Genomic DNA, 16,612 nt, shown 5'->3' with positions numbered 1-16,612 from the left:
GTCCTAGGTCCTTGAAGGGGACAGAATAAAAAGATCACACCCTTCTTATTCAGGACCTTATTATGACGAGCCAACAAACCCCCCCGGTCTGACTGTTTCTGTGGTGAGAACTTGCCCATGCCATGAACTTTCCTCATTATATCATAATTAAAATAGTAAAAAGCACATCCCTAGCTCAGCCCCCTCTACCCACCAAGAGCCCACTTCTTACTGAGCACATACCATGACTTCTTGGAACACTATACCTTGAGACTGAGACAGAGAGGAGAAGCTAACAGCAACTTAACCATGGAGTGAAGTAAGATCTGCTTGACCTGAGACTGTAACCTATAGGTGTGCCTGCCTTGTCTGTCTCCATGCCAGCTCTGACAATTCACCACCCAGCACTCCCTTCTGCATACAACTAGACATAAATCAAAACCCTCCACTCTGGATGGGGATCAATTTCTTGCACACCAAAAAAGTGAAAGAACCAGTTTTGGGACAATACTCTTCTGCAATCACTACCATAAAAAAAATAAAAATAAAAAATATAGTCATAGCAGAATTAAATTCAGAGTCAGTGGAGCTCCACAACCAAATCTCAACAGCAGGACATTATTTATTATCCTGTAGATCTCTCTATTGTCCCTGGGGTCACTGCAAGCAGCTCATGGCTCAAGGACATTGCCTGGACTGGGATTTACACTTGTTCCTCCCACTTTTTAAGCTTGACCCTTCACATCCCTACTACTACCAGTCAGTGCTAAGTCTCATACCCCATTCTACCAACTCTAACTCTAAACTGCAGTCACAGCATTCTCTGCACGTTGTCTCCTCCCTGCTACCTGCCCTCCTATGCCAAGGGGTCAGCTCCAAGTCAGGTACTTCCTTCATTTAGCCATCCTAGTCCCAAACAGGTTCAAATAGACTGTTTCCACTGAGTTCTTCCTGCTTGCTGCCTCCCTGCAGAGGAGCTGGGTTTTCTTACAGAAAGAAATGCAAGCAAAAAATACTTCTTTCATTGCACTGAAAACCTTCCCATGACTTTGTGAATTACTTATCATGCAGAAAGTGTCAGGCATGCATTCACCATGGAAAACCACAGGTTCAACTGCATGAAGCCCCATGTCTTTCAGTCATGACCCACTTTCTTAGAATCAAGTTCACATCAGCTTTGCTATCATTAAACTAAAAAAAACCACAAAACAACAGGGCTGACAGTTTCCATTCCTTCACTCAAAACTCACACAGTAAGTGAAACTTAGACTTTTTGGTATTGAGTAATTACTATATATCAGTAACAGATTAGACAGAAGCCATGGTATTGTAATAAATCCTGAGTACATTTAGTAACTCTTCTTATATTTTATTGTCAGTAACAGAAACACAGCAAGATACAAGGCACATAGCTTTTGAGCACTTCACCACAGCGTGCTAAGTGCTATATGAAATAGAAATTCACTTTTAAGTAAACATAAGTATTTCAATGATTATCTTAACATTTCCGTGGCTGTTGAATAATGTAAATTCTTTTAGGCAATATGAACTTCTCCAAAGTAGGCTGCGGCTTTTGGTGAGCCACTTGTAATGCTGCTGCATGGATTTTGTGGCTCATCTGTAACATTAAAGGGGGAAGAAAAAAAGTTGTGATAGAATACAGACTTTCAGCTATTCTCTTTCTATATTTCATCCTATTAAAGTAGTTTAAAAGAAGCAGTAAAACCTAAACCCACAAAAAGTTCAAGTGATTAATACAGACAATCACAGTAACTCAGCAGATTTAGTTATAATTTCTGTTTTCAAAGTTACATTAGTCTAACTTCCTTTAGGGAATTTTTGAATCTTTTTTTCTTCCCTTGTTTAGCAGTTCATAGAATGAGCTCCCAAGATATGGAAAACAGCAAATAATCAGTATGCCAGAGTTAACAGAAAGTTGAATCAAATTCTTATTTTCCCAGGTTCAAAATCATCATTATTACAGTAGATAATTATCACATTCTAAAGTAGCAAGGAAGCTTTATATACATGATTCTGGAAACCAACAGGAGAAGGAAACAGTGGGTCAGAACAGAGGACATGAGGACAGGTAGAAGAGAAGAGGATGAGTTGTATCTGTTCTCCTTAAAAAAGTCTAAGCAAAAATTCAAGATTTACAGGCTAAAGCTATAAACACAACTGTTGATAAAAGGCTTGTGTTGCAATTCTGCAACTGATGTTTTATTGAGCTCTAGGGATGAGGAACTCTTGTATGCTTCAGAGTCTGAAGACTGCAAGAATGTAAGAGAGATAACTGTCAGGTCTTCAGATTACCATGCAAACCAAAGAGCTGCTTGTAAAATCAGCTCTTCCAAAGGGCAGGTGTGAGTCTGCACCAGCAGCCTGAGACACAGGGCAGGAGCTGTAAGCATGTGATAAACAGAAGGGTCCATTAGCAGCTGTGGGATACAAGATTTCACAGGATCCCATGTTATTCCTATGAGAGAAGTCAAAAGGTTCTTGACTGAGTGATGTCAGGCCTCAGATGAAACAGCAAGATATGGGGCAGCAGTAGGACATGATGTGCCTGTTGTCTCAGAGATCGTTCACAGAGCAGGACACTGGATCACTGTCCCGGTGTCCCCTGCCAGTCATGCCACCTCCCTTCCTCAAACAGCTCTGTATTTTTGCTGGACCCTTACAGAAGTTGGAGTGATTTCCACAGTGGGATAAAGCACTGAAGACAAGGTTTTGCTCTGCACTGTAATCCCAGTTCAGCCAGACACATGCTGCTGGTAATTCTTCCCCATATCTCACTAAAGCTAATGCACCATGCTACTTCACAAGCAGGACACACCTCACTGTCTGGCTGTGTTTCTCTGTACAGGTATGCACAACTACCCAGGGCATGTCACAGCAACTGGGAGAGGAATCAGTAAGGAGACAAGGCCAGGTACTTCCTAGCCATCTAGCAGCTCAGCCACACAACCACTACAGAAAAATCATCCTAAGAATATTTAGTGGTAGATGAAAAAACCTGCAACTCCCACACACCAGTTTAAGGAAAGTTCACTTTTTAACTTTTTTTTCATGTTTAGATTTATGAAGAAACACTGAGTTTTTCTTCCAGACTTACTTTGTTCAGTGCTTCTGCTACCAAGACACCCATGTTCTCAGGTTTTGCAAAACTGACAATAGCACTGTAAAGCAGAAGAAAAACATGTTTAGCATTTCCATCTCACAGGAACACTTGAGCACTTGCCACTTTCATTTTCCAGACTTAATACACAACATTTTGCAATATAAATTTAGGGTTTGGAGCTGTCTTTCATCTCTTTCATCACATTGAAAACTATATAATATCAAAAAGGGCATGTCTTTCAGAATGGAACAACAGAAAATCTGTGTGACAGGCTATTTTATTCAGATATACAAAAACACTGTATAAGAAATATCCTTGACTATCTCAAAAAGGATTTTTTTTTGTAGACTGAAATAACTTCTCAGAAGCTGAGCAGCTATACCCTGATCTACAAAAAGTTTTCTTGATTCCAACCTAGACACATGAAAAAAATTCACCCTCTGCTTTTGGAGAGTGTTTCCTTTCACAGCAACTATTTGTCAAGCAATAACTTTTTTTTTCACAAGAATATCCCATTAAATCCTCCATATTCTAGTGAATTACACCATGTTACCAATATTCCACAGATAAACAAATCTGTGGATATGAAATAATTTACTTCAACAACAGGAAGAACTTCAGACAGCACATTCTTCTGATGATACTATTATATCCACTGACACATCTGTAGCTTAAAATGGAGTAGGGAAAAATCATTATAAACCCCAAATACCATAAACATGACCCTTGAAAAAGCAGATATTGCTTTAATTAAGTTAATGATTCTGTGGATCAGGCAAGACATTCCTACTGACATTTCAATTTACCAATCAACAGTTTGCTACACTGACAAATATAAGTTATTTAAGATCTGTTTATACCATTAAGTAACTATGACTATGGAAAAGGCAGCTGCAAATTTACACCCAGATTATTGGTGACAAGTGAAAATAAAAAGTTTCTAATCCCAGAAGAAAACAACAACAAATAAAAAACTTCAGGAACATCACAAGTCTTTCAAATTTAACTGTCATATTCTTATATTGGTTGACTTAACAAAAAGTTAAGTGACATTTAAGAAAAGTTCGTGTATTTAAGAAAAATGTTCAGTCTTTGAAAAAGCTGCAAGAAAATACTTGTTTTAATGACCACATCAACTGGTTGCTGTTACTTTATTCAAAACAGAAGCATGCCTTCGTTTTTGGGGCAAAACAGCTTGATTAACCTTATAAAGTAGCAAACAGCAAAAGCCAAATTAGATTTTAGAGTGAAATAGAGGGTATAGCCTATACAGGAGATAAGACTCTTCCTTGGGGTGGTTGATGTAGGTTTAATTTCCTTCAGAATGTGGACAGCCTAAAGTTCATTCCTACTCCACTGGAAACTGTTTGGAAATAACTGTACTGGAAATAACTCCTTTATTAGGCAGAGGTATGCAATATATTGTTTTAATTTCTGTTCCATAAAACATGACAATAGAGATGAGATTCAGCCTTTGCCTTTCATTGCAAAGGCTTGGGTTTTCAAGTTGTTGGATTTTGGAGTTTTTTAAAATCAATACTTACTTCAATATCAGCATTATAATTGCACAAGTTAATTTAAGAATTAAACTCTTGTAGAATAAGAGTTTTCTTTGTTTTCAAAGATCATTACCTATGAACTTGAACTACAGGGCAGGGGTGAACAAGCCCTGCATTGTAATACCTTGACTTTTCTTTTCCTGGAGGTTTAGTACTTTTCTCAACAGGTCCATTTTCTTGCTTTTTAGACACTCTCATACCTCCAGCTTTAACTGCAAGAAGAAAGTGAAATGTAAGTAAAAACAGCTACAGAATTACATACCACATTACATACACGATAAGAGAATACTTTTTCTCCAGAAAACCATTAACCAGAAATAATCTTTCAGTATTTAACTCCATGCCTTACTTGTACACACACATACACAGGAGTAGCCAAAGAGGTGCAGTAAAGGCTTTAAAATTCTGTGTCGTGGCAGACTCAAATCAACTTCCAGTTACCAAAAATCAAGGAATCAGAGTGGTTTCAGGCACTGCTACATATATTAAACCTTAATACCTTACTATGTTAATATGCATTCTTCCCCAGAAATTATTACATCTCAGATTTGTATTTTAAAAACAAAAATGAAAACCAAACCACCACCACTTTCAGGGTTTTGAACAATGTGACTAACAGCAGTAAGGGTTTCATGATTAGTTCAGGGTATTCCAGAATAAATCTAATAATGCAGATAAGAACCAGATGTATACTCATCTTGTGTTCCAACATGGTTAATTATATTTTATTAACATATCTGCCAATCAAAACTAATTAACACTAACTAAGCTACAGGTGACCTAACAATAACAATTTACCTTCTGAGGCATGTCTGAAAAATGAATTCTGAACAAAGAACACGTAAAGTTATCTAAAACATTCTCTTAAAACAAATACTTTCTCTTCAGAAGAGCATTTTAAGTTTTAAAACTGTGAGTAAGTAAGAAAGAACAACCTTAGTGTTCTTTTTTCATGCTGTTGAACAAGTTGCTTCACCTCTCGGCAAGACTCCTATTCTGATCATGAACAATCAAGGTGAGAGTTTAAATTTGGGGGAAGGAGAGAATAGGGAATGGGGAAAGATTTCTAGAGTTACTCAACTAGCTAGCATGAGAAATGCACCTGTATCCATCTGTAACTAACACGCATTTTCTACCAAATCTGACTCCTGACCTTGTATTTCTTGATTGTGGGTTTATTTTAAAAACAAAAATTCTCCCTCAGTCATGTCAAAAGCAGCACTCCAATATCAGAGTTATGCTATAGCTAGACTTGGCTTTTCTTCTCTTTATAAAATGGCATAATACAGTTAATTACACTGCTGCATAAGCAGCAAATTCTTTGCACAATCATCTTACAGCTGCAAATACACAGGAGACCTAGAGTGAACTTAATCCTTCTGGCAGCCTACCTGCAAAATGAAAAGTATCTGAAATGAAAGTTTCAACTGTTTGTTTCCAAATATCTACCAGTAAAGAGAATTGAGATTCTAAACACCCTCAACTCACAAGTGTGAAACTTCCTTGTCTTTGAGGCATCTTCAAATCTTCAAACTAGGATGACAAGATATGTAAAAAAAAAACAAACCAAACCAAAAAAACCCAAGCCAAATATCAACAAAAACAAACCAGATCACACAAAAAAAGGCCTGGCAGCTTTCAAGAGGTCTTCTTGACATCATTTCTCTTTATATCAATTCACCCAGAACCCCAATGCAAGTTATCCCAAGTATTCTCCCACAGATTTTAGGCTCTTGTCTTTTTAGGAACTAGCCAAATCACAAACAGGAAAATCACTAAAATTTTGGATTTAGGTAAAAAAAAAAAAGGTAACTGAACCTAGACCCACAACTTTTTGTTTGGGACCTTCCCTCAGATGCACGACTGGCAATTTCTAAATACAAGCATTGTTTCTTGTTTTAATTTAGCAGGACAAGGAGATCCAGACAAAGGCAGACGTTTTAACACTATGAGGCTTTACACAAAGCACAACGGGAGCTAGGCAAGGAGGAGATACCCAACATGGGGAGAGATACTAAAGCATGGAGAGTCTGGAATTATGTCTATTACCAATAGGCCCACAAAACAACGCTATCTAGAGTGATTAAAAATAACCTGTCTTCCTTTCTATCTCTGCACTGACTTGAAACTAGCCACTAGGAACAGCTGTCCCACCTGCTCACACACATCCATGGTGGGGGAAGAGTTAAACACAGATGCATCTGGGGTGCACCACAAAGCTGTTTTGTAATTTGCTTTCCAAAGCAATAGAGAAGTACGTAAAACTTTTAATACAGAGCTCAATTTTAAAATTTTTATAAGTGACCTGTTAGCCATTTAATCTAACAGTTAAGTGACAAAATCTTTTCTAATTTCCATTTTTTAAAAAACCATGTATTTTAAAAATAAAACAAGAAAGCAAGAAGACGCATTAACTTTTATGCTCTCCTCTCCAAAAAAAATCCCAACAACAAAAAAAACTCAAACAAGAAAACCGCACAAAAACAAACCAAGCGAGAACAAAGATAGCTCGGCTGAACACTGGTCAGAATAAAGATGCCCACCCGAACTTTGGTCACTAAGTACATGGTTGAAACCACTTACTCTGCTACCTGCACACCTCAGCCAAGCTGGTCCCCACTGCAGTCACACATAAGTTTCACCAAGACTTGCAAGTCTACAAGTTACAGTATAGTTTACTATCATAAACAGATAGTTTACTATCATGCAAGTTCAGAAAGACCAGTACCTCCTCCAGGTCACTGACTGCAGTGATTTAAAGGCCCTTTCAGGTACAGCTCAACTATCCCTGACACACACACACATAAAAATCCAAGAATGGATTAGAGACAAGCTGAAAAAAATTATTTACATCCAAAATTTATGTAAAAGCATGGTAAAAAAACCTCCTAACAAAAAATATTTTCAACAAAACAAAACAATTCTTAGAGGTACTGGGAGACACACAAGTATGTGCTCCTTAAGCACTAGCTGCTCCTAATAAACCGAGGTGAAGCCCTAACTGGTTTAAAGCCTAGCAGTGGCGGCTCCTCACGTTTCAAAGGCAGTGGCTCTCCTTGCAGTGACCATCCCGCAGCTCCAAAGGTTGAGCCTGCAGCATCTCTGCGTGTGTCCCAGAACAGGCGGGACACAGACCACACACCACTGTGTTTGAGAGAGCTCCGCACAGCTCCTGGGAGGGCCCAGCAGCTGCTTTCACTGTATGCGCTTACATGCTCCCCCAACAAACACAGGCGCTACTACTCTCGCTACTATACTCTTAAAATCCCAGTACTACACCCTTACAGCCGCCACACGGGCAGAGCGGCGGCTGGAACAGTAGGCTGCTCGAAAGCTGCCTCACAGAGAGATCTATCAGGGCAGGGTGGTCTTGGTGGAGTGGAAGTAAATTCTTCACGTTACTACAGGAGGCGAGGGATACGGCTGTAAGATTAAACACAGACATTTAACTGAACATGAACACCCATTTCTCTCGCTATCCCTCAATAACTCGTTCGCGATCACTGAGCGGCACCCGCAATGGGGCGGCTGCGGGACCTGCTGGGCCCATCGGGCCGCGCACCACAGACCCGCCTCCACCATTCCCGGTCCCACACTGCCGCTCCTCTCCGCCGAGCGGCTGCATCTGTGTGGGACAGTGCGGCGGCAGAGCCCCTCACACCGCGCCCGGAGCGGCCCCAGCCCCTACCTGCGGGATGGCGCCGGCCCGGTGGGATACCCCTCCTCAGCGCCATGGTGGGAGCGGGAGCGCCGAGAACCAGGGTAGGGCAGGGCAGGAGCACGGAACCGCGCTGGAAACCGCGAACCGACCCGAGCGGCAGCGCCCTGTGCAATTCGGGGCGGGACGTGGTCGTGAGAGGCGGAGAGTGGCGTGAGAGGAGGTGTGAGGGCGGTGTGAGGGATAGGGAGCGGTGTGAGGGCGGTGTGAGAGGCAGGCAGTGGTGTAAGAGGCGGGGAGCGGTGTGAGGGCGGTGTGAGAGCGGTATGAGAGGCGGGCAGTGGTGCGAGAGGCGGGGAGCGGTGTGAGGGATAGGGAGCGGTGCGAGTGCGGTGTTGAGCAGTATGAGAGGCTAAGGGCGGTGTGAGAGGCTGAGGGCGGTGTGAGCGCGGTGTGAGGGATAGGGAGCGGTGTGAGGGATAGGGAGCGATGTGAGGGCGGTGTGAGAGGCAGGCAGTGGTGTAAGAGGCGGGGAGCGGTGTGAGGGATAGGGAGCGGTGCGAATGCGGTGTTGAGCGGTATGAGAGGCTAAGGGCGGTGTGAGAGGCTGAGGGCGGTGTGAGGGCGGTGTGAGGGATAGGGGGCGATGTGAGGGCGGTGTGAGAGGCAGGCAGTGGTGTGAGAGGCGGGGAGAGGTGTGAGCGCGGTGTGAGGGATAGGGAGCGGTGCGAGTGCGGTGTAGAGCGGTATGAGAGCCTGAGGGCGGTGTGAGAGACAGAGTGGTGTGAGGGCGGTGTGAGGGATAGGGAGCGGTGTGAGAGCGGTGTGAGAGGCGGGGAGCGGTGTGAGAGCGGTGTGAGGGGCGGGCAGCGGTGTGAGGGGCAGGGACATTTAAAAACCATTGCTTAAGATTGAAAGGACTTGATTTAGTGAGGTAAATTTTACCCTCTTCAATCAGTAGTATCTGCTTGAGACAGGTAAAATATTGTCATTCTCGTGCCCTCTTTAAAAAAATGCATGACCTTAATAAACATTGACGTTTTACACAACGTAGTAGAAACACAACCGAAAGTAGATACAGCTAATCTGAAATTATTTACTGTAAAAACTCCTCAACATTTTCAGTATTTAAAATTACAAAAAAAAAAATTAAGGAATTATCTTTTAATGTTTACCATCTCTGTTGTAAACTGTGCTATGGATGATGAAATCTCGATGACAAAAGTTGTCAGTTTCTGAACCTGTCAGTGACTGCAACGTTTCGTATCACGACAGCGGTACCCCCAGGGCTGTAGGAGGATGTGGAAGGGCAGGGCGGCAGAAAAGGCTGCTGAGGCGTTCTTACAGCGTTCCAAGGGGATGTGTGTGCGCTCCGGGGAGTGAGACAGCACAGCAGCAGCAGCGCAGCACGGCCGGCGCTGGCTCCTCTGCTGCCCGCGGTGCTCGGCGGCCGGAGGAGACGGCTGCCCGCGGTGCCTGCCTCACGGAGGGCGGCCCTGCCTGTGCGGCCTGCCCGCCGCGCTGCTGCGCCGGCCTGCAGGCCCCTCATGGAACCACAAGCGTAGTGTCAAAAGGATGTTCTTACATTGTTGTAAGCATGTTCTGCTTTGCTGTGCTAAAGCATTTCATCACAAAAATTAGCACTTTCAGGGATTCTGAAAGCAAAACATGAAAGAAGAAAAAAATTAGTCTTGTAATTATTTGGAATTGTCTTTAATTTGATCTCAATGATTAAAAAAAAAAAGAGAGAGAGAGAGGGAATGTAAAAATAGGATGTGATTAAGTGGAATCTAAAGAAGGGGGAAATTAAGTAAAAAAAAAAAAAAATGGAAGAGAAAATAGACTAAGAAACCAGTAGGTATTTATAGCACAACAACCATCTTATGGGTAGCTACTATTGGCTTGGATCTTTAAAGGAGAAAAAAATGAAAGGACATCCAGTCTAAACTAGATCTCTCTGATGTTTAATTCTGTATGTATGAGGCAGGAAATAGTTTTGAAAAGCAGCAATTTCCTCCCCAGAAAAACAACTTACTTTGCAAATCTTAAAGTCAATAATGCTGCATGTCTCTGCCCATAACGATTTAGCCTGAAGTGGATGGTGGCGATTTTGATTGGGGAAATAAATTCAGGTAAAATGATCTGCAGAAGGCAGAACAAAAGAAGCCTACTCTGAAGTACTTGGTCAGTAGTAAGGGGTTTTAATATTCACGTTACTCTGCCTCAGCAGAGAAATACTGATTTTTCAGTTTATGTACCTGAGCAGTTTGTTACTGCACAGATTGGGGAGGTGAAGTTTCATTACTTACCACATAAGGCGGTCATGTAGTGCAGCTTTGGTGTGCTGCCTAAAGCAATAAAAATTATAAGGTTTAGTGCCATTGTACATCTGTTCTAGGAATTCTTGGAACAAGCATGGGAACTTAGTTTAAATAAGAAATCGTAAGTTAATGTTGACTTCTTACCATATTAAATATAATATACCATTTTTTAAATTTTTCTTCCACCCTCTTTACTTCATTTCCTCTGTCACTTCTTACATCTTTAAAGCAGAACCTGTTGTGTATGGAAACCCTATTTATGTAGTACTTGTTGGGGCACCTTATTCTTGACAGGCAGCCCTTGGCACTACTTCAACAATGCCACAGCACCACCTTAGATTTGTAAACCAGATTTAATGATTTCATTTATTTAGACTTCTTTCTGTTTTCATTTAGATATTTACCTGTTGGAAATTATTACACTGGTTTGTCTGGGTGAGAAGAATCAGCAAGAGAATAATCCTTCTGTGGCCATGGGATAGTGCAGTCGAAATCTCTTGCTTTTCCTGCCATCCTCCGTCCCATTTCCCCATCACACAAATATTAGACTTCAGAGAAGTTCATCTGATGCTGGGGTTAGATTTATTTTAATGATAGTAATTTGTGAATGACTGAATTACAAATGAATTTGTATTGTAATGGTTCTGTGTATTTTCAGAATGAGTTTTTTCCCCATAACAGAGGCAGATGTGGGAAAGCCTGGGGACAGACACAGAATTTTAATTGTGATAAAGAGACAATAGTCATAGAAAATTTTCCTGAGTGTGAGAATACTTTCAGCATTCTGGAACTCTTCCTATTTCCTGGAAATTTCTCCTTTATAATCTACATTCTACAGGCAGGTTATTAGCTGATTGCAAAGTTTGAAAAGTCACTTGGCAGGAACAAAAATCACCATGTTCCCAAGCAGACTGTCTGCTCTAATCCAGCTGACAGCTATTAGCATAATTATACACCAGACTTAGTCCACATCTAAAACAAGCAGTTAGAATGCAGATATATGGAATACCTTCCTCATGTGTCATATTTTAAGTCTGATCTCTCTGTTGTTTAAATCCTCATGACTATGCAGTATTTTCCCTTTTCTGTCTTATTTCCAGTATTGCTTGTTTTCAAATGTCAGAATTACTAAATTGTGGCTACTGATATAAACTGATACTAGTTTTATATCTGGCAACTGAATGGTGAAATACTACTGCTGTTTTATTAAGCTCAGTGACAGGCAGGCAATACCTTTTTAGATGAGTCAATATAGCTGGTTTTAGATGTTTCAGGAGACCAATGGAGACAACAAATATTCTGGGGCAGGTATATAGCTCATTTTTTATTAATACATGCTTCAACTTCCCCCACCCTTGGTTTTATTTTCTGTTTTATGGTAGTTCAGCACAAGTTAATAATGGTAGAGAGATCATCTGTGTTGTCTAAAGCAAGGAGAAGTGAAAGCAGCCATATTTTCAGTGGGGTTCGTATTGCTATAACTAGTGCATATAATATGTAATTGACAAAATCTGGAGGATAAGTCTTGCTTCACATCTGTAAAGCTTGCCTGTTTCTTGTAGGAAACCTGACAAGTTCAGGTCCTGGTTCTGATCCGGTTGCTTCTCAGACTAAAAGAAAGAGAAAAAGAAGTCTCCAGGCTGGAAGGTGCTGGAAGGTAAGGGGCAACATTATTAAGCAGAGGAACCTTACTGGCTGATTTTAATTATAGATTTATTTTTTTTTGTCACAGAATGACTAAAAAGATACACCTTTGGTATCACGTTTTATCCACCTAAAGTGCCCATGTTTGAAAAAGTATTGCCAGGCAGTGGAATAAGTGGGTGGATTCTAAAGAATAAGGTTGTAACATACTTAAGACAGAGGCCTTTGGAATTTCATCCTAATGGAGATCAGTTTCTTCTCAAAGTGCAATTGCTTTTTGGCAATGAATAGGCAGAGTTCATTTGACAGTCTTTCTGACTTTGAGAGCTAGCTGAAAATGAGCACATTACATATCCTGCTTCTTGTCGTATTCTTTTACACATAATTCATATAACATTGAACAGACCAGAAGGTGTTGTTGTATTGTTTCATACAATGAAATGGTATGCATTTGCTAATATCTGGGGTGCCCCGAAGCAGTAGGGAGATATGGTGCCTGATAGCATTGGCCTGCTCTAGGAGTAGGGCTGCTCAGTGAACCAGCTGACCCTGACAAGCTGATGCAGCCCCTCGGATGTCTGAAGAAATGCTCCTGCTGCAGTCTCCCAAAGGGACACCTGCTGTGTTTTATACAGCACTATCCATTTCTACTGGTGTGACAATGAGCGTACTGCACACTAAATCTTCAGTGACATGGCTCATACAAACAATTTAGACAACAGTTACTCCTTGTCTGTGGAATGTAGTTAAAAAAAAAATAGAGTGAAATTGAAAAAGAATATTGAGGAATTAATCACATTGAGGCAAGCTCTATGGGGGGATGTGAGGACAAGTATCAGAACAGGAATACTTACCAGAGTTTTAAAAGGAGAATGCAACAGTTTCTTCACAGATACCATCACATACCTGCCCATTCCATTGCTGAACACATGTCATACTGAGCTTTTGGTTTTCTGTCTATGTTTAAAGCATTTCTTTCTGTTCAAACCAAATGAAAAGTCAATTCAACTCCTACACATTATTTAAAGATACTGGGAACGCTGCCACAGAATGAGGGCAGGCAAGTTAATGTGGACGGCTGAAATGTTGCTTGTAGTCCTTCCAAACACAGCCCAGGACTCAGCACAGCAGTGTTCCCTGGGCAGGTGTGCTAGTAAATGGCAAAAATAGAAAATTCCTGCTCCTGTGGTTAGTCTGCAAAGTGGGTGTAAAAAAAATGCAATGGGTGCAGCAGCAGAATAACCAGCAAAGGCCAGCACAGCTGTCCAACCACAACCATCCTGCCACGGGAAGAAACAAGGTCGACCTTCCACATTATTTTATTGTGATGTAATTATCAACTCTGAATTAAAATGCCATAAACCAAGCCAAATAAATATTACACTTTTTTTGATGGGGTAAAAACCTTAATAGGAGCAAAAAGAAAACTCGTATTTTTTGAAAGTGCATGCATCTTAAACTAGTAAGTTTAAGCCCTGTAAGTTGTATGCATCTCAATACAAAATATGTAGAATCTCTAATAAAGTAGTGATGCCTTTGGATAACGGAACTCATGAATATCACTTTGATGCTAATTTTGAGCTATGGGAACTGACAATGGTCAAATAAGAGATTTTTAGGCTTCAGGCATTAGCTTGAGCCTGTGTGAAACTAATTCTCACTCTGGCCTGAGAAATCATAAGGAGGAATCCAAACAGTCCTTGGAGAAGGAAAACAACCTTTGCTGGTATTGTTTGGATCCTTGTTGTTTACTTGCAAGAAACAGTCAAAGGGTGTAGTTCCTAATTGTCCAGTGATGGTGATATGTCAGTTTAATGACCAATGAGAATTTTACCTCTCGCACCTGTCTATAAAAGAAAATCAGGAATAATAAAACTGGCTCTCTTGTGCAACCCAGAAGAGTCGGTGCTGTGCTTCACCATTCCTGGTATAGTGCGGCATTGAGCAAATAAAGAACCTTGCTGCAGATTTCTGCCTTCCAGGCAGACTGTCACTTTTCCCCTCTCCATGGCAGTGTTTGGAGAGGTTTCCAAGTGGGGCAGCCAGCACCGAGTCCTTCCCTCACCTCTACCTGACGGCCACAAATGAATCTCTGCACTCTGTGATGGGAAATGACCAACTTTCCAGCACGTCTCAGCGACAGCTTTCCCCTAGTGCCTGCTGTTGTTGACAGCTACAGGAATCCACTTGTAGCTACTAAGTCATGTTTGCTTTGTTTTTAAAAAAGTTTATTAATGTTTAAATTACCTATTGTGAGCATGGTAGTTTGACATTAACTGACATTTAGGGAAAGAAGTAAGAAAGTTAGTCTTTGATACAGTAACTCAAACGCAGAACGCATGCTTGAGTACCGTCCTTGGCTGAGATAGATTGTCTTCACGTCTGTTTACTCTGATAGAAAAACTCATTAGCCTTTTCCCAGTGTTCTCAATCCTTCTTCAGGATACTGGAAACCCTGAAAACCCAAGGAAAATGCAGTGATGCAGAGCAATCATGCTGGTTACAAACAGGGTACAGGTAACAGACTGTACAGCACAGGAGAGTTTGTGATTTAGTTACTTAAAATAATGAAACATTTTTATTAGAAAGAAATCCAAGCAGAATGTAGTCAGAATGGAGACCATCACTTCTAGGACAGCAAGGTGACCTCAATTTCCTTGAGAGAGCAAGGGGAGGGGTAGAGGAGTGATGGAAAGAAAACAGGCTAGAGTTCTGAAGTATCTTGGGTTGCCAATATCAAAAGTAAAAACCCAAGTCTGAGGAATCTTGGTAGGAAGGTGCTGGATTTAGCACACTCTGGGCTGCCAGCCTGACACATTTGGGACATTTCCACTGGAAAGAGCTGGGAAAATGGCCCAAATGTTTTGATATGTTTAATTTGCTTAAGAACATGCAATTAGACTTCATTTTCATGGTATTTGTTTCTGAATATCACACACAGAAAATAATGAGAAAAAAAATGAACAGGGAACAGCTTTCCATGGATGAGACTTCCATATTTATTGTTATTCCATGTGCATAGAAAATGGCAGTGAAGTTCCTTATGAAATAGGCAGGGAATGGGAGAGACGTGGATATACTGGACTGGACTTTGTGCTTTAAAATTACACTATTCATTTTTTAAAGTTTGGGCTCTTTTCCTCTTAGAATTCATAACACTTTCTTGGTTTGGGGTTTTTTTTGTGCATGATGTTTCAAATTCCTTTTCCAATGACACACTGCATTACAAATGGATGGCACTTGAGACCAACGTGGCATTTCCATATTTACACCAACGAAGAAATTTACATGACGCGGTAGCATACAATCCTGACATTCAGTAATAGCAATAAAACAAGGGCAGCCATTGGATTTTTTCTGTACAAACTATCAGAACAAGACTTTTATTCACATAAAAAAATCAGCTTTAATTTGCTCTGACCTACACACTTTCCAAATTCATCATACTCAATTCTCAAACCTTTCATCACATCGCCCACACCCTCACCAGACTACAGGAGCTACAAGTAATGATACCTAACACCTAAGCAGAGCAAAACCATCCCTGCCAGCCTTTTTTCCTGACAATTCCTCACTCAAAAAAAAATAAAAATAAAAAAAAAATAAAAAAATATCATCCTTTTTCCTTCTTTTCTTTCACTTTCACATTTCTTAACCAAAACAACACGGGGCCATTCCAGTCCTTCTCAAGCCAGACAAGAAGCACACTGGGTTTTTCTCTCTGGTGCTACACCCAGGAGTCAGGAGAGCCTGGGTACTGTTCTGCTCGGTAAGAAGATCGTCTGGTGGAATAAAAGTCTACATAATTGGTGGTTGATTTCAGTCCATACTGTGTGGTGTAATCTGAAGGAGCAGGAAAATGAACTCGATCGTCAAAGTAAGGGTCCTCGTAGCTGTGTGGGGACTGCAGGTACAACCGGTAGGCATCGTAGTTTTTCCTGGTGGTATCTTCCTGGCTGTAGTACAATTGCTGATGCTGCTGGTAAAATGATAGCAAAACAAACTTTCAAAAATATAATTAGCAGAGAAAATACTTTTCTCAAGTGCAGCTCTACCCATGATAGTAATGAAGCTTTCAAATCTCCATGAAATGTACTCAGAGAAATGGAGGAAATGCCCGAGTGTGCTGTGTGTCTCCTCCTACATCACTCGAAGGGAGTAACTCCGAAAGTGCACAACTTTAGAGCTCAAGTACACTAAGTACAGAACCTGGCCATACCTACCAAAACCAGCCCAAACCCAACTCAATTCAGAAAAGAGGTCTATGGAACCAGCCAGGCTCCAGCAACCCCGAGGCCCCGGCAGCTCAGGGCACTGACCCCACGACTGT

At 41.1% G+C, this 16,612-nt stretch overlaps 2 protein-coding genes across 12 annotated transcripts in view; both read right to left on the bottom strand.

Moving 5' to 3' along the window:
• Positions 1-1,304: 1,304 nt before the first annotated feature.
• DAPL1 (death associated protein like 1) lies at positions 1,305-9,746 on the bottom strand. Of its 3 annotated transcripts, none has more exons than XM_015634169.3 (4): positions 9,493-9,746; positions 4,784-4,871; positions 3,095-3,158; positions 1,305-1,597 (listed from the first exon to the last, which is right to left on the bottom strand). In XM_015634169.3, the coding sequence occupies exons 2-4, from the start codon at positions 4,855-4,857 to the stop codon at positions 1,478-1,480; spliced, it is 258 nt and encodes an 85-aa protein (XP_015489655.1). In that variant the 5' UTR covers positions 4,858-4,871; positions 9,493-9,746; the 3' UTR covers positions 1,305-1,477. The 3 variants fall into 3 exon arrangements, with proteins under 3 accessions (XP_015489655.1, XP_033371781.1, XP_015489656.1); XM_033515890.1 differs by lacking the exon at positions 9,493-9,746 and adding an exon at positions 8,348-9,130; XM_015634170.3 differs by lacking the exons at positions 1,305-1,597; positions 9,493-9,746 and adding exons at positions 1,604-2,380; positions 8,348-9,143.
• Positions 9,747-15,257: 5,511 nt separating this feature from the next.
• PKP4 (plakophilin 4) overlaps positions 15,258-16,612 on the bottom strand; it is a 64,089-nt gene continuing 62,734 nt past the window's right edge. For 6 of the 9 annotated variants that reach the window (XM_015634155.3, XM_033515972.1, XM_033515974.1 and 3 more), the window contains exon 22: positions 15,258-16,261. In XM_015634155.3, the coding sequence (XP_015489641.1) occupies positions 16,010-16,261 (252 nt within the window). In that variant the 3' untranslated portion in view covers positions 15,258-16,009. The remainder of the gene's footprint in view (positions 16,262-16,612) is intronic. The other 3 variants (XM_033515975.1, XM_033515977.1, XM_015634156.3) reach the window with 2 other exon arrangements.

This window comes from Parus major, chromosome 7 (assembly GCF_001522545.3).
Source record: "Parus major isolate Abel chromosome 7, Parus_major1.1, whole genome shotgun sequence".
In the NCBI taxonomy this organism is placed as follows: Eukaryota; Metazoa; Chordata; class Aves; order Passeriformes; family Paridae; genus Parus; species Parus major.
This window is presented reverse-complemented; position numbering and strand designations above follow the sequence as displayed.